Source organism: Ursus americanus, chromosome X (genome assembly GCF_024610735.1).
Source record: "Ursus americanus isolate L20-20 chromosome X, mUrsAme1.1.p, whole genome shotgun sequence".
In the NCBI taxonomy this organism is placed as follows: Eukaryota; Metazoa; Chordata; class Mammalia; order Carnivora; family Ursidae; genus Ursus; species Ursus americanus.
This window is the reverse complement of record NC_142164.1, coordinates 60151412-60169754: the sequence shown is the minus strand read 5'-3', so window position 1 is coordinate 60169754 and position 18343 is coordinate 60151412. Positions and strand designations below refer to the sequence as shown.

The window sequence follows — 18343 nt, the reverse complement described above, 5'->3', positions numbered from 1 at the left end:
TTTATAAGGAGAGCTTGGAGCAGATTTAGGTTGCCCTCATATAAAATGTTGTCATCCACTTTCTTTTTTAAGTAGTTTAATTAAAATGCTACTGTTCCAAACCTTGTTGTGTTTTTTTTTTTCATAACTACTTTCAGACTTGGCCAACATTATAATCCCCAGGTGTATATTTTCTTTATTTGCACACTTATAGGGCCCATAAACACTATACATGAAGACCAAAATCTTAGTACACTGGAAAGAGACTCTGTAATCAGCACTGTTTATTTATTTATTCATGCATTATTTAAACATTTAGTTTTTTAAAATTCATTATCTCACTTATTCATTCAACAAACATAAAAAGTCTTTGTGCTAGACTAACCAGGAATACAGAGATGAGTCAGACATGATCTTTGTCCTCAATCAGTTTGCAGTATAAACAGGGGATAAGCCATCAACAAAAATAACTAACTTACACATTAAATTATGAGCTTTGGGATGAGAGGTTGAGGAAAGAGCACTCCATGTGGAGGAAAGAATGTAGCAAAGGTGGTTCTAATGCTATTAGTTCTGTCTTATGTTTTTTGAGGTTTCCTCATACTATGACCTCAGGCTTGAAGGATTTGCAACTTTCTTGTTCTAAAGTAAACTCTCTTCATATTTTGTTTCAAAATCCTATCTTGCCACGGAGATTCTAGTGTGACCGATAGACATGTGAGTTTTGGTGGAAGGAGATAGGGTGAAGAACAGTCAGGCTAGTATGCAGTTATTATTTGATTTTGCACAGACATTGGTTCCAGACTCTGAATTTCAATGAAATACAATACAATACAATACAAATGAAATACAAATGAAATAAAACTTGAGTACCGTCATCTGCTCAAGGGACTTACCTTTGGTTTGTGCAAATAAGGTTTCTGTGGTGAGACACCAAATGAACTCAACTTCCTCTTTCAACAACAAATTTGTCAGTTATCAGCAGGATCTCTGCCACCCGGAGTTAGGCTTTTTCACCCTCAGCTCCCTGCAAAGAAACAAGAGTGCTAATCCCCACAAGGCTCCAGGGTAAGTTACAGTCTCGTATTTGGGGATTGGTGGTTCCATGTGGGAAAATTGGTGGGGGTACGAAGATCAAGGATAGAGGAAGATGTGGGACCATTGTCCAAACTGAAAATGGTCCCTAGTTTCTCATTTCAGCCTTCTTAAAGCAGAATCAGCGGTGATTGCCCATGAGTCTAACTAGAGTACAACAAAGTCAGTTAATGCCACCAGTGCCCACCTTTTCTCAAGGAGCATGGAGTATGTGATGCAGGTCCCTCTTTGCTGAGGGCTCTTTGTTTCTCCATCAACGAGGGAAGAGAGCACAGAATGTTAAGAAAACTGTGTTTGTGAGACTCATTGGGACAACCTGGCATATTCAGCCAGAAAAGGAGTATTTGAATTTGGTGGTTCCAAATCTACATGGTGGTTCATCTCTATAATTTATCCAGTTTCATAATGAAGGAAAAGTTTGTGTATAAGCTTCTTGATTTGGTAAGTTTAGTTTTCACATATACAAAAAACAGTAAGTTCTTTCAGGTTAGAAGGAACCAGATCATAGATTTTGGCATTGAAAGAGCTCTTAGAGATTCAAATCCACCACAATACAGATGGGGAAACTGAGAGCCGGTGAAGTAAAGACACTTGATTTCAGACAAATGTAAAAGTAAAGACAAATGATTTAAGAGTGTGTTCAGAGGTGTTTCTTGATCCTTTACAAGTTGCTTTGTTGACCCAAGTTTAGCCCTACTGGATACCAGAGCCCTAAAGAGGCACTTATTTTTCAGGTGATTATTGTTCTTATTACTCTGAGTACTAGCAACCTCTCTGGTTCTGAGCCAAGATGACTGAGTCAAAAGGAAACTTCTGTTGGGGAGTCCTTAAAGGTGGACTGTGCCATGCCTGTTGGTACCAAGATGATTCTGAATAAAACAATAAGCTTTGTTGTAATTTTGGTGGGGAGTAGTCACAGTCCCAAAGATCCTGCCAGTGGGGAAATTTTTATTTTTATTGCTTAAATGGATGCAGGATGTCACTGCCATTTCTATTAATTGAGGAGTTTCTCACTTAGTAATTGTGACACAGTAAAATTATTCACTGCTGAAAGAGGTGGTATGCTGGCATACTGGGGTGGGAAATGGCCTGAACCATACCAAGAATCAGATAATGCATTCAGGGTAATAGCCTTTGCACACAAAAGTTGAACACAGGCCCTTTTTGGTTAAAAGCAGTTCCTACTGAAGCTTAACCAGCAAAGTCGTTGAGTTCATGTTGTACAAATTGCTCAAACCCTGGCAGTGGTGGAACATAAGGCTAAAAAATGAGTGCACATGTTTATGGGTGATTTTGGGTGGCTTTTCATGACCAGTTGTGTTTGAGGTAAGTCAACTGATATCCTAATAGTCAGGGCAGTCTCTACCCTTCAGCCACAGCTCAAGCAAAGAGGCCAGGGCTGTCTGTTGTGAAAACACTCTAAGAGTTTCAGTAGTCAGGACAATGGTAGAGAGTCTGTGCTTTATTGTAAAACTTTTGCTCAAGAAGTTTACTTACATCCAGGTCAGGATATTTTGCAGGGAAGTTTTTATCTATTATTCGTTTGCATGTATCACAGGCAAAGTAATGAAGTAGATGGATCAATAAAGAGGGAATCAAAAAGTTTTTGTCTTAGTTCAAGTTTTGCTAATGACTCACTGCGTGGCCTTTGGCAAGTTGTTTTATTTTTGTAGGTCTCAATATTCTCACCTGTAATAAGTGGGGGAGCTTAGAATAGATGGTCTTTATTTTCCTTCATAACAATGCAATGACTTGACTCTAGGTTCCTAGGTACCTGAGAAGAGTTAGATATCATTAAGTGGTAAATAATAGGGCCATAACATGAAAATCTTACTGGAGGGAACTTTCTGGAAATCTAACCTAGATAATAAATGGAACCCAGTAAACTTTGTCAAGTCCATTATATTTCTTTCAGAATAATGTTATCTTGAGAACTCAACTTTTAGACCACAGGCAAGTTTTGTTTGTTTTTTTTTTTTGTAAGTAATTTCCCTTTTTTAATGAAAAACACAAACAACAAACAAGGGAAATAGCTCTGAAATCTGATTTCCACAATGACATTGTCACCCAATCGTTATTTCTCAATCTTTTAAAACCAAAGTTCCCTTTGAGAAACTTAAAAATGTCACTACAAGGTTATTGTGGACTTGTTTCTCTAGGAACCAGACTCTGGACTTCTAGAAAAACCTACTCATTACATTGACATTTCCCAAGTACTATGTATCCAACAGCTACAAAGGTTTTATAGATCTGTACTTTCAACAGTTTGTATTATAGGAACAATGATTTTGATTCCCAAATATACTTACTATAATAAGGATTTTTTTTTCAAATAACACATGCTTTCCAGCCTTCCACTTTAAGAATTATGATTTTAGCCATCTCTCACAACTATACATTTTTGGGGATTTTCTAAACCCAGAAAAGTACAGGATCCAACCAAAAACCCGTGGAGATTACTTTCTGTACAAGTAAAGGGGAAATGAACTAACATTTATTTAATGTCACTGTGTACCAGACACGAAAATAGGTCATTTCTTGTACATTTTCCATTTAATCTTTGCAACAATCTTTGTTGCAAGGACTATGATCTTACTTTTATAAATGAGGAAACTGAAGCCCAGAGATATGAAGAAGTTGCTTCAGGCTAGTCAGCTGATAACTGAGTTAAGATATGACCCCAGTTCTGCCCAAAGAACCTGATTATTTCCACCTCCAAAATACTGCCTTAAGTGCAAAAATGATATCTAATTAGGCCTCTTTCCTAAATGATTAAAAAACTAATAAAATGCATGCATGGAAGTTAAATTTAAACATTTAAGATTTTGTTTGTGAATAGTCTAATTGCTTTAATTTGTTTTCAGGAGAAAAATAATTTTCACTTCCTCTAATTTACAGAAAAAATGTCTAGACTTACAGAATATATCCAAATCTTAGTGTTTCTGATATCAAGTAGGTGATTTAGAGTTGATTCTAATCCATTCAGGAAACAGCAGAGTTCCAAATTCCAGTTGTTATTTTTCAGCTGTGATTGTGAGTGATTGAATGAAGGACACCATGGTTATGGTCAGACTGGCTTAGGTAATACATGTGAGACTTTCATGGTTTAAAGAAGAAAAAGGTCAAGTAAGACAAATCAAGTTAGGTTCCCAAAAAGCTTGTAAAGGCTGTCCCCTAGAGAGTGGGAGGGCCCCCCTCAGAAACCTCTACCTATTTGATTTTCCCTTCTCTTCCAAAGATGACAACCCCACATACTGACCTTATTATCAAAGAAAATAAGAGAAGCAAATTTGATAAACGTGTTCACTTAGTGTTATTTATGACTTAATGATGAGGGGTGAAAAGAGGCGAAGGACTGAGAGAGTGAAGATTTGTAGAGTTGTATAGGAAAAGAGCAGTCACATTGATACCAGAAGCCTAGATTTCCCTCTGCTCACTCTGCCACTTGCTAACCTTATGTCTTCAGGTAAATAAAGTCACTCTTTGAGCCTCAGTTTTCTGACCTGTGAGATGAGGATGATATCAGGCCAGAGGCCTGATTATTCATAATATATACCTTTACTAATGATTAACAGCAATTATAGGTGTAATAATGGTTTGTAAAGTATAAATCAGTAGATGGGTTGAAATTAGGGTTGCTGCATTAATGATGACAGTGGCAGTGCTGGTAGTATTCAGAGGCAGGGGTTGAAATGGTCCATGCCCATAAAATCATAGAAAGTTAAAGCAGGAAGAGAGTTAAAAATCATCCAGTTCAAACTGTCTTATTTTAATAATGAGGGAAATGAAAACCACAGAAGGGAAGAGGCTTAGCAGGGCAACACAAAGAACAATCTAATAGTTACAAGAATCTAAATGTCTTAGCTCCAAATCTAGTACTCTTTTCAATATATCCTACTGCTTTTAAGTCTTCCCCAACTTATAGAAAATATTGTCACATTGGGTTTTCTACCATTGTCCCAGTATTCTATTCACAGATCTATTATGATTTTGGGTTCATAGGCAAAGCTTCCTAAACAGATGCATCCTTGCTTTGGATGCAATCCTACCCTGACACCTGGTGGGCAGTCATTTGCCGTATATGTATAGAAATAAAAGTGCTAGAACTAGAACTGAAAATAATAGCTTCATTTTTGATGAACAGTCTTATCCATAGAAATGCCACTGTAAAATAAATTTTTGCTTGTGCAAAAAGTTATTTGTATAAGAAGAGTTTCAGCTTTCTCTGCTCATAAACAATCTTATTACAATGGAAATCATAATAGCTGACTTTGAGAAAGAAAATCCTGCTGAGCCTCCATTTCCTGATCTATAAAAGGAGTATAATAATAATTTCCTCAGAGCTCTGACAAGGATTAAAGGTAATATATGAATAACACTTGGACAGTGACAGGGCGCATGTGGGAACTTCTTGGACTTAGCATTTCTCTGAAACTTAGAAGTCTGGTACAGATTCTGATGACATGATAGTATAACTTCACATTGGTTTTACCTTTGTGAAATCACAGCATTTAGGTAGTTGGTTAGGAAGCAAAACTACCTTGGGTTATGTGTTATTGGTACCTCCTAAGTTTTTGGACTCAGCTACACTGAGTTATATTTAAAGACTTGACATATCTTTATGCTCTGAGACAAAATTAAGTTATTCCCATAAAGTTAATGTTTAATGACCATATTCCTACTTAAGCTTTTGTGGTTCCTGTTGCATTTTAAATAAAAATCTGGGGTGATATGCTTTGGAATTCTTAGGTGTCCAGACTTATTAGACTCCAACCTTATTATCCTTGCCTTGACCATATATTCAGTAGCGGAGCAAACTATGACTGTTGATTGTGAGAGTAGCTCATGGGAGAGATATTAAAGGTAAAGCTGCCTAAGGCTCTACCAATATGTGCTTATTCTCCATGTTCTTGTCTTTACAAATCAATGTATATGAACTGAGTATTTACTGCATGTCTAACCATCTGGTAAGCAAAGTGAAGAATATATAAGTCTAAGATGCAGAGTCCTCTGTCAGGGAGAATACATTGTTATGGTGTAGGCTACAAGTCCACATAAAAGTACTATCGTGTACAAAGAAGGAAACAGTCATAGTAGGGTTTCCCAGTGCAAGAAAAAGATGAGAGTTGAGAAAGAACCCTGAGAAAGAGTAAAACAGTGGCTTCTGAGATAGGATCCAGAAAGAAACTTCCCTTTAGGGGTTGTCTTCTGTCATCAGATCCCTTTTGCAAGAGAAGAGGCATCTCCCATCATGGTCCTGGCCTTTGGTGTAAGCAACATGTACCCTGGACAGAGCACTGCACACTGGAGTGACCAAGAGGCATTTACTTCTATAAGGGTGGTATTGGAGGCACTGGAAATTCTGTTCTTATGTCTCTCTATGTGGTTCACATCTACAGAGCTAAAGGCTGAAGTGTATGTTGAGGATGTGGCATTTTCACAGGTTATAATTTTGTCTGGACTTTATTGTCAGTATGGTTTTGGTTAGCTGAGTTGATTATACAACAATGAGATTAAGTCCTTGGAATTAATCACTATATGGGTCAGTTAAAACTAATTGTTTTAATAGTGCTGTATGTTTAGCCTTGTTCTAGAGTTAGAGAGAAAGAGATAAAGAAATTTAGAATATGACCTCGGACTTCACAACCTAGTGAAGAGAGATCCATAAATAGTTAAACAATATGAGTCGTCATAAAGCAGAGTATTTTTTCAATTAAAGATATTTACTTAATGACTATGTGCCAGTCATTCTGCTAGATTCTAGAGATTTAAAAATGAGTGAGATGTGGTTTTTGCCTTCAAAGTGCTCATGGTTTAGTTAGAAATATGGACATAAATGGAAACATTTTGTATAATGCAGTGAGTGTATCATTAAAGCAATTCCTATGGTGACATGATAGCCCCAACTTGCATTTTTAATACATCATTGTGATAGCAGAGTAGATAATAGATTTTAACAGGACAATCCTGAAGGGAGATGGATCAGTTAGTGGGTGTTTCAATAATTCAGAGAGGGAAGAGAGTGTGTGACAATGAGAGAGGGAGAGAAAACATGGTTGATTGAATGAGAGAGAAGGAGTCTAGGATTGTTCTAAGAATTCTGGAAGTGGTGGATAAGTAAAAGGTCAGGAAATATTATGACTTTTGCTTTGGACATATGCATTTTGAGATGCCTGGAGACATTCATATGTGAAATTTTAGCTGGATGCTGGAAAAATGGGTTTAATAACTTAGGAGAGACCTGGCCTGGACAGAGAGATATGAAAGTGATTAAGATATGGGTGGTAACTGAAGCCATTAATGTAGGTGATGTTAGGTGATGTTACTCAGCATGAAGATGGTGAATAAGAAGAGAAGATGCAGACCTAGGGAAAACAAACATTTAAAGGATGTGAAAAAATAAAAGAAACCATGAGAGAAACTCAGTATAAATGGACAGATAGCTAAGAGGAGAATTAAGAAATTCTTGTTTGAAAGCCAAAGGAAGAGAACTTTGCAAAAAGATGGAAGTGGTCAGACTGCGTCCAGGGCAGCAAAGAAGCCCTGCATGATTTAGCAACGTGACGGTCACTTGTCACTTTTGCTAAGCAGTCTCAGTGAGGTTGTGAGGGTATATACACCAGCTTGAAGTACATAAAGAATAGAGAGTGAAGAAATGGAAAAACATACTGGAACAAACAAATCTTAGGCTGGAGATCATAAATTTCTAGTTTGGGCATTCCAAATAAATCCTAGTATTTTTAATAGGATTATTCAGCAGTTTGGATAGTAAAAAAGAAAGTGGATTTTTGGATAGTAAAAAAGAAAATGGATTGCGGACTTGATCTGGGATTAAGGCATTGCCAGTCTGGTAGAGCAGAAGAATGGTGAACAAGGAAGTTGAGGTTTCTTGTGTGAGAGTAGTTGGTTTGACCATTTAATGTAGGCTGAGTAAGGGAGGAAGTAAGATAAGGGTGGGTGCTGGGTTGAATGATCAGAATTGGAGGGATTTAAATATGTGAAGTCTCTGGGAGTGTATGGTGCAAGCTAGTATGGTGAAACTTAGCAATTCTAATGTTAGAGAGTCAAGAATTGATGAGGCTTGGGGGGCGCCTGGGTGGCTCAGTCATTAAGTGTCTGCCTTCTGCTCAGGGCATGATCCTGGAGTCCTGGGGTCGAGCCCTGCATTGGGCTCCTCTGCTGGGAGCCTGCTTCTTCCTCTCCCGCTCCCCCTGCTTGTGTTCCCTCTCTCCCTGGCTGTCTCTCTCTCTCTCTCTGTCTCTGTCAAATAAATAAGTAAAATCCTTAAAAAAAAAAAGAATTGATGAGGCTTGGCAGAGAGTACAAACTTGAAAAGTCCAATAATAAGGATAATCTGAAAGGGCTTTGGAAAAGTGCAAAACTGTGATATCTTTTTATAAATTGTCACACATTCTATAACTGAATGTATCTCTGACTCCTCAGTCAAATGGTGTCCCAAACTGGCTAATTCCATACATGATTTTTACTTGAAATTCTGTGATTCCTACCATGCCAAGTTCATTGTTGTTGCTGTTGTTGTTACCTCAACTGTTGCACCAGTAGGGTAACCAACTGTACTATTTTCCTTGGATTTTCATAGTTTTAGCACTGAAAATCCTATGTCTCAGGAAACCCTCAGTCTTAGGCAAACAAAACTGTTGGTCACTCTACAAACCCCCAGCTGATATGGACTTCCTGTCTCTCACATCCCATCTTTCCAATCCATCTTCTACACTTCTGCCAGAGTGACTGTTTCGAAACATCAGTGTGGTAATATGACATATCTTCCCAGAATCCTTCAATGCTTTCCCCTAAAACCCTTCATGACTGGGTTGCATCTACCTTTTTAGTTTTTTTCCTTTTGCTACCTTCCCCCATTTTTACCTTTCATCCCATCTTCCCCACCATCTCACTCAGTTTTCCAGCTGGACTAGAACAACTATTATTGCTATCTATAGGCCATTTAACTTCAGGATGTTTGAATGCTATCTATTCATTGCTGTTATTCTTCTCCCACACTTTCTTCTCCTGTACCCTGCACACCCAAACTGCTTTTTGAAAATGGATTTACCTGTAAGTTGAACTTCCAATCCTCCTCTTCTGTGCAAGATTTGTTTCTATTCCCATAGAAACTTCTTTATTATTTCTTTCATGGCACATTTCAAAAATCTATTATGGTTAGTTATTCTTATGTCTGTCTCTCTTAAATGACTATAAATATTTTGAGGACAACAATCATGCATTATTCTTCTCTGAAATTTCCCACCTCACTCCACCATTCTTAGCAATCAACATACTGGATACACTCGTAGCAGAATTTTAATTTGCTGTATGAAATCATAATCTACTGAATCCTAAATGAATGGCTTTGGTAATAGTGCAGGCTTTCTTGAAGAGATGAAGCTTGACCAAACTTTGCAGGGTTATTGGGGTTTAAATTCAATAGTGTATACTCCAGGCAAAATAAGTTAACTTTATCTCTTCCTCAGCTACTATCTCTATTTTTCCTTCCAACCCTGTCCCCACAGACACCAATAAGAAAACGCAGATAGCTTGGAACAAGTGTCTTCTCTTCTGGCTTGAGGTGCTCTATCTCTCAGAATTCAATAGAAGCAGTCTGACGCTGTAAAAAGACCATTAAGCAGCCTACAAGTCTGACTTCTGGTCTCAGCTCCATTATGTTCTTACTAGGTGACCTTGAATAAGGTATTTAATTGTTCATGAATACACCTGTTTGTCAGTTAAAGACTATAGTAGGTAGGTGTATTACTGGTATTGTCTCACTTACCTTACAGGGATGATGCTATGATAATATGAGGATTTCTTATCACCTATGCAATTTACCACAGTTCTTGTCATGTATTGATTATGATGTTGGAGATTTTAAAAATATTTCCGCCACTAGACCAGAAGTTTCTCAGGGACAGAGATGATGGCAGATAGTTCTGTATCTCCACAGGACCTAGTACAGAGTTTATAAGATTGTATGTATTAAATATATGTTGATTAAGGCAGCCAGAGTCCTCAAAAAGCCATGGGGGGGGGAAACTAAAGTTATCCTTCCTTTATGCTTACTTTTAATGTGTGGAGAACTTTGGTGACTACAGAGGGAGCCTTCTCACTCTCCTTTCAATTCTTATGCATAGGCAGGTAAGAAGTTATTTGCTAATGAGATGAGGCAGTTTTACCCTTTGCAGAATGGCAGCCAAGAAAAATAAAGGTTTGAAATGCTTTTAGAAGTAGACCACAAGGGCTAGCTTCTTTCTGAGGTCCAGATAATAGTCTTAATGATACTCAGAGATCTTGGGTGGTGCTGGTTTCTACCCATAGGATATGTCTGACCATTTGTGATTTCTAAATTAATTATTTTGCATTTCTATCAAACTTCTACAGGTATGAATTTTATGAGTTGAAAAGGGTAGGTTCAAGGAATACTGATGATAATAGCCCAAATCAGAAGACAACATCGTAGGGAAATGGCAAACAACAGACATGTATTAGTTAACATATCCAAGTTTGCATTTTTGCTTAATACTTCCAAACAGGGACTTTGAACTACTGTCTATAGTTCAATCCAATTATGCAATTTCTCTGTGCTTCCTAAGTAGCAGGCTGTTGATTATACGGTGAATAACATAACGGATCTTGTTATGGCACTAATGAAACTAATGGCATAATGGGTGAAAAATAAATGGGTGAAAAAGCCAACAGACAAATAGACAAACATTTAAATTACAAATGTTGATGCTATGAAGGAAGGATCAGAGAGTATGAGGATATATAATGATGTGCAGGTTTACTAGTATTGGCAGTGAAGGTCTCTCTGGCCTGCAAACTGATATTAAAAGGAACCAGACACGTGAAGACCTGGAGGGAGGTAATTCCAGACAGAGAAAAAAATGTGCAGAGGCCTTCATCAGGAAAAAAGCTTGGCTCGTTCTAGAAACTGAAAACATCTCAGTGTAGTTGAAACATAGAGAATGAGGAAGAGAATAGAATGAAGTGATGTTGAAGAGCACAAGAGACATATTAGCTATAACCTTTAGGCCATGGTGAAAAGTTTGGCCTTCATACAATAGAGAGCCAGCAAAGGATTTTAGGGAGGAGAATGACATATTTCAAAAAAAGATTATTTGGGCCACAGTATAGAAAGTGTTAGAAGGAGTTAGTAAGTGCCACAACAAAGGTAAGAGAGTATGGAAACAAGCATAGGTTCCAATTCTAATATACTACCTCTACACAAAGCAAGTTTTGTGACTTTGTTGCAACTTACTTAACCTCTTTTGGTCTCAGTTTCCTCATCAGTAATATGGTAATAAATCATAGGGCTGCTATGAGGATTAATGAGATAATACATGAGGAGGGCTTAGCCTGTAAATAAATGGTATACCTCAATAAATGGTAGTGGAAATTAATGTTAGTGTTAGACACAGTGTGGGGAATGGACTGCAGGGGTTAAGACTGGAGTGCAGGGAATATGGTAAATCAATCCGTTTCAATAGTCAAGAAGAAAGGTGACAGTGGCTTACATTAGGATGGCAACAGTAGAAGTATAGATGGATTGGAGAGAATTTAGGAAGGAAAATCACCTGGTTTCTGATTGGATATGGGGGAAAAGTAGTGATAGGGGTTAGCTAAATTCCTACTTTTCAGCTTGAGTCTCTGGGAGGAGAGTCATGACACTTATTGGAAGGAGAGCTTAGACTCAGGAGTAAATCACCAATCATACACGTTTTTCTGAGACAAGAACCAAAGATGTATCTAGGTTGAAGGGGAGAAAAATTGGCAACAGAGGTGGTACAAGCCAACTAGAAATAGTCAACAAAAAGGAGAGAAACAGAGACAGTGACAGAAGCAGAGACACAGAAGGAATCTACTCCAACGTTAGCCCTTCTCTTCAGCATTTTTCTATTAGTGGCTTCTTAGATTGTTCTCCTTTCTTAAATTTCAGAAATGTCACAGATTGTCCACAGCAAGCTAAATATTTCCTGAGAGAGCTTATATTTCTGCCCTAGCCAAATCAAATTTCCCCAGCTTCACCCTACCATGGGAATTTTACATTTAATTGTCACCAGATTTGGGGCAAAACCATCCTATCTTCCCTTCAGTCTGGAGAAGAGATTTTGGAAAGCAGACCATGCAAATCTCTAAGCTCACAATAAACTGTGAATTGCAGAGGCATACCTCCCTCCCAACACACACACACACACACACACACACACACACACACACACATGGTGTGAACTTGATCTCTAGCTTGCTGTTCTGGCATAATAGGTTTCTGTTATTTAACACAGAGGTGTGAATGCAACACCCCCCTTTAGTAAGTGAAACTTTCTACACCAGTGAAGCAGGAACAAATACCCATGTCTATAAAATACAAAAGTGGAAGTGTGATTTGGGTGGGTGTGAGATGTTCTCAGTTCTTGGAATTGTAGTGCACTTGATGAATCTTCCCTTGGTTTCTCACAGTTTTTGCATGGATAATAGATAATAGTAGAAACATTGCCAATAACGAAGTCAAAGTGGGTGTTGAGGAAAGATGGGTAGTATATGTGGGGACAGGTGTTTAGTTATATTATAATAGCCCACCTAGAGTAATCCTAGTATTATAAGATTTTAAGGTCCTACTATTAGATTAGAAAGGTTCTTCTGTAGTGTGCCCTCCAGATGTCATAAGCCCCATTCTTTAAGTAGTCCTTCCTAAGCAGAGAGAAGGTGGTGTAGTGAAAATTGCATAGACTTTGGAGAAAATAAAGCATAATAGTTATCCCATTTCTACTATTTTCTAGGTCTGTTACCCCAGAAAATTTACTGCATCTCTCTGAACTTCAGTTATCTCATCTGCAGTACAAGAGTAAGAATAGTACCTACCTCTGATGATGGCTATGAGAATGAAATTAGATAATGCATGAGAAAAATTTCATTGCAGATTCTGGGGTGCACTGCTGATAGTCATACCATGATAATTATTTCCTCATTTCACCTGTGAACAACCCTCCACCTTCTATTCAAAGTCATACATACAGAAGCAAGATGATTGCATGACTTTTTAAGACATAACACAAGCCAAGTAGCAAGGATGAGATATTAGGGGAGGGAAAGTGAGAGTACTCTTTAGAATACGGTAGCTCAGAATGTTGACTTCTTTATATGTGAATTAATCATCTGGGGTTCTGTTTTCAATTCACATTTCTGTTCCCTGGAATAGCACTTAACATGCTATAGGAAGTCATTCTGCTACTTAGGAGGAGACTCTAAAAGCAAACCACTCCTTTGTTTTGTAAAATTACTTAAAACAAAACAAAACAAAAACAATTAAAACAACAAAAGTGTTATTTCCTCCTAAAGAACAACCTCACTATGGTATTCCGCTTTTAGCCCTAAATGCAGTAAACATTCTTGCAATATGAACAGAGGCTATGTTTGTAAAATTTGTTTTGGGGAGGAAGACAAATGAAGAGAAGGGTGTTTATAAGGATTAGGCACCTTGTACTTCCATTTGAAGTCCTACATCTTCTGTTTAGTAGCTTTGTGGACTTAAATAAACCTCTCTTTTGGCATTACTTCTACATGTATTATGTGAAGGCTGAATTAAATGATTTTTTAAAGGTTCTTTCCAGTCTAAAATTCTACAAGAGTGTGAAAGTAAAATAATGAAGTTGTTATTATTTGCAGGCAGCCTGTGTAAATCCATGACCAGACCATGAGAAGTCCTAAAGATTACTTTATATTCCCCATGTCCTATATTTATTACATAATAAAAACCACACTAAAGCATAAAATAAGATTAAGGACATTCATATTTCTTTTCTTCTTATGATAATATTTTAATGAAGAAAACATTAAGCTCTAAGTTGTTTCCAAAAAATGATTTTGTGGCCTATTTTACTGGTTCCCTAATCAATGTTTACTGTGACCACTGGATAAATCTGCCATGTCCATGATGTCACACTAGAACAGAATTCTTAGGCAGAAAATTAGTCTCTTTCCTTTCAGATCACTAAGGGGAGTTCCTAGTTCAGATTCTGAATTCCTGTATTAATGATGTTTTTCATGTAAATTGAAATAAGACCTAAGCAGAGGGGGTGGGGACAATGTGCATGAGAACCGCTTATGCTATTGCGATAGTATGATAAGAAGGTAGTGTTCCCAAGTCCTGAAACTCAGCTAGTATACTGGCAATGCAGGCTAAAGATGCAGGGCCATTTTCCAAGTGCTGTAGTACGGTAGGAAGTCAGAACCCAAAGGAGGAGAAAGGGATATAAAAGGTGAAGTTGGATTTCTATCCCTGCAATTGTAAATGAGCAGGGCTTGGGGCAAGAAAAATTTGGATGCAGAAGGAACAGACTGAAATGCGATACCCTTTTTGTTGTGGTAAGAAAAATTTAGCTAAATATTTCAGGACATCCTTGCCTACAAGACACAACTTAGACAATTTGGGAGGGCAGTTGGGGGACAATTCCATGCTTTCCTGATTGATTAGGTGACCTTGGATCAGTACTATATATTCCTTGAGCATCTACTTCTTCATCTGAAATAAAGGTCTTATCTAATTCTAATATTCTGTTTCTTTAAGTATAAAAAGGAATCTGGGTGTCGCCTATAGAACTGGTTAGTCATTATACTCTTTTTTTTTCTTTGATTAAGCAGGGATTATAACTCCACGGCTTACCTTGATGAGTATACTGAAATATTCAAGATGGGTAGCAACAGTACCAGCAATAATGAGACTGAGTGCAATGCTACTGTTGTGACATTTCAGAACACCCTCTATGCAGCCACCTACATCCTCATATTCATCCCTGGTCTTCTGGCCAACAGTGCAGCCTTGTGGGTTCTGTGCCGCTTCATCAGCAAGAAAAATAAAGCCATCATTTTCATGATCAACCTCTCTGTGGCTGACCTTGCTCACGTGCTGTCCTTACCCCTCCGGATTTACTATTACATCAGCCACCACTGGCCCTTCCAGAAGGCCCTTTGCCTGCTGTGCTTCTACCTGAAGTATCTCAACATGTATGCCAGCATTTGTTTCCTGACGTGCATCAGCCTTCAGAGATGTTTCTTTCTCCTCAAGCCCTTTAGGGCCAGAAACTGGAAGCGTAGGTACGATGTGGGCATCAGTGCTGCCATCTGGATCATCGTGGGAACTGCCTGCTTGCCATTTCCCCTTCTGAGAAGCACCTACTTAGACAACAACAATGAGTCCTGTTTTGCTGATCTTGGTTATAAGAAAATGAATGCAGTGGCTTTGGTTGGAATGATTACAGTTGCTGAGCTGGCAGGATTTGTGGTCCCAGTAGTAATCATTGCATGGTGTACTTGGAAAACTACTATATCCTTGAGACAGCCACCAATGGCTTTCCAAGGAATCAGTGAGAGGCAGAAAGCACTGAGGATGGTTTTTATGTGTGCTGCAGTCTTTTTCATCTGCTTCACTCCTTATCATATTAACTTTATTTTTTACACTATGGTGAAGGAAACCATCATTAGTAGTTGCCCCATTGTTCAAAGCACACTGTATTTCCACCCTTTTTGTCTATGCCTTGCAAGTCTCTGCTGTCTTTTGGATCCAATTCTCTATTATTTCATGGCCTCAGAGTTTCGTGACCAGCTATCTCGCCATGGAAGCTCTGTGACCCGTTCCCGCCTTATGAGCAGGGAGAGTGGTTCATCAATGATTAGCCAAAAATAAAATAACTCTTCAATTATGACTTTATGTTTCCTAGCTTTCCCCGAAGGACAGAATGACCACCCAGACAATTTGTTTAATGGAAATTAAGGAAGTCTTCTTGTGTGATAGTTGTGGTCACAGGGATATAGTGGGGGTGACAGTGTGTAAGAAATGTGGGAGAGGTAGGGAACATAGAATTTGCCTGTTTCCTCTTTGAAATTCAAGATACTTTGACCTAGCTCAAGTTTTTACAGATGTTTTCAACCAAATGAAAATTGGATATTTTACCTTAAACATTTCTTTAGTAAATATATTGTTACTAAGATACAATAAATACATGAATCTTTTTCCAAACTGTGAAAGTAAGTCTCTTTTATATGAAGACTTTTATTTGTGAATGAGAATAAAATTCTTCAGTCTTTCTAAGAGATAAATGCACAGGCAAGGGGGAGTGACAATTGAAGTAATGTATGCATAAATTTCAGAGCCACTAACCTATTACTGAATAAAGGGCATGGAAATTTGTTCATTCACTGAAAATGTATTGGATGCCTATTGTATTCTGGGTTATCAATTTCTTGGGTACTTTCACAATATAGCAAGCATCTCATCTGGCCCTTCTAATAAACTTGTGGAAGCTCCCAATACAAATGAGTAAGTAGAACCTCATAGAGGGAGAGTAACTTGCCTGACGATAAACAGTGGTGAGCTAAAATTTGTCCTGTATTCACCACATATGCGTAAGTTATTCCTTCTATTTGTGTTGTTACTTTTACTAAGTCAATATTAAACTTGAAGAAACAGACCAAAGCTAAGTTGCATCAGACCAAGACCATTTCTACACAATTTGCTTGAGATTATCTGAAAAGTCTGGGTTATGGAAATGGAAGATCAGGCTTCTGGCTACAAAGTATCAAATGATAAATATAGTTTTTTTTTAATACTGTCCCAATCTACAGTTTAATGATCAGGGATATAGGAGACCCAAATAGTTCATTATACCTTACCAAACATATTTTAGGGTTTAATGTAGGTCACACAAAACCCATAAATAGATGAAAGAAAGCAAGCTATAAAGCTGACAGTTGTAGACGTTCCTTATATATTGTGGATACTAACCCCTTATTGGATATATCATTGCAAATATCTTCTCCCATTCAGTAGGCTGCTTTTTTGTTTTGTTGATGGTTTTCTTCACTGTGCAAAATCTCTTTTATTTTGATATAGTCCCAAGAGGTTTTTTTTTGTTTGTTTGTTTCTCTTGACTTAGTTGACATATCTAATATTGTTATGGGGGGCAAAAAAAATCTGAGAGATGAACATTCTGTGAAATTTAGATTTTTTTGGAGCTTGCCCAACTTCTTTCTTTTTAAACATTACTAGACATCACTGAACAAATTTGTGTTTATTAAGAAAGCTCTATCAGCAGAGCTCACAGAATTTCATTAGAAACAGAAAACATTATCACATCATAAATGAATGGGAGAAAAACATGTGTCCCCCTTCTGGCAATCTCTTTACCTTTATTTTTCTAGTGGCTATGTCTATTATTTCAGAGCCATTATGGGGGATTTGAATATAAGCAATCCTCAGCTTCTCAGTTTGGCATTTATGAAACTCAATACATCACTTTCATCACTTATGCTAAAAATTTAAATAGTACAGACACTTTGCATGCAGGAAGGAGAAGGGAAGTGGTTGTCTTCAGAATATCCATTTGGACAGAGTGGCTGAGGAGAAGAAAGGAGGGAAAACTAGGACAGAGAAATTAAAAGAAAGAACAAGGTTTCTAGGGAAGAAGAGAGCTCTGTAATTATGAATTAATGAAACTGGTTTTCTTGTGCTTTATTAACCTACATCTGAAATCACTGCTTAAAGAAGGTTTCCAGATATGATTGGAGTTAATGGAAGCATTATCAGAATGACTATCTAGAGGGCCCCACCCTAAGAATATAATTTTGAAATAAAACTATTTGGAACTACATATCCTGCTGTTTGCAGAGAAAAGGTATTTCAGTTCTAAATACTCACACCTACTTTGAAGTTGCTGCCTAGAGATGGTGCTTTGAACACAGGGTTTTTATATTAGTGAGCTAATTAATATATGTACTTTTCAATTGGCCACCATTAAAGTGGAATCTTTGGGCTTTTTTTGACATATAAATTCCTATTGCAATGAGAGAGAGAGAAAGATATAACATCAAAGAAAGTAATGGCTGGTTCTTGAATTTTAAAGGCTGGGATGCCTTATACAATGCTGGCAGAAAGATGATAATGTTTGATCTTATGAGATAACAGCTCAGTAAATCGGTGAGATTGCTTTAAGTTATTACAATGAACAATTTTATCACATATCTGTATGCTTATTACAGAAACATGATGCAAGACAAATAGGACAGAAAAATATATCTCCTTGAATCAGCTTTTCAAAAAGTCACCAAAAAAATCTTTGTATATTTGCTTCCATATATTGCAAGTGGATTTGTCGAAATCCACTTAGATACCATTGGATACCATTCAGAATCTTATAATACTGACCAAAGACTCCTTAACCTGATAGTTTCAGTAAAAGGAAGGAAGAAATTTTGAGAGATA

The 18343-nt window shown here is 37.5% G+C and overlaps 1 protein-coding gene across 2 annotated transcripts; it reads left to right on the top strand.

Annotated features, from left to right (window-relative positions):
• The first annotated feature begins 892 nt into the window (after positions 1-892).
• LOC123796630 (putative P2Y purinoceptor 10) lies at positions 893-16589 on the top strand. 2 transcript variants are annotated; one of them, XM_087859704.1, is made up of 2 exons: positions 893-1047; positions 14725-16589. In XM_087859704.1, the coding sequence occupies exons 1-2, from the start codon at positions 917-919 to the stop codon at positions 15767-15769; spliced, it is 1176 nt and encodes a 391-aa protein (XP_087715830.1). In that variant the 5' UTR covers positions 893-916; the 3' UTR covers positions 15770-16589. The 2 variants fall into 2 exon arrangements, with proteins under 2 accessions (XP_087715830.1, XP_045660113.2); XM_045804157.2 differs by having other exon boundaries at positions 14728-16588.
• The last annotated feature ends 1754 nt before the right edge of the window (positions 16590-18343 follow it).

Bases quoted from the DNA above. Each gene is read 5' to 3' on its own strand.
- LOC123796630 (XM_087859704.1), top strand. From the start codon at position 917: ATGAACTCAACTTCCTCTTTCAACAACAAATTTGTCAGTTATCAGCAG. The intron at 1,048-14,724 runs GTAAGTTACAGT...TCTTTGATTAAG, and splicing joins AATCCCCACAAGGCTCCAGG to CAGGGATTATAACTCCACGG.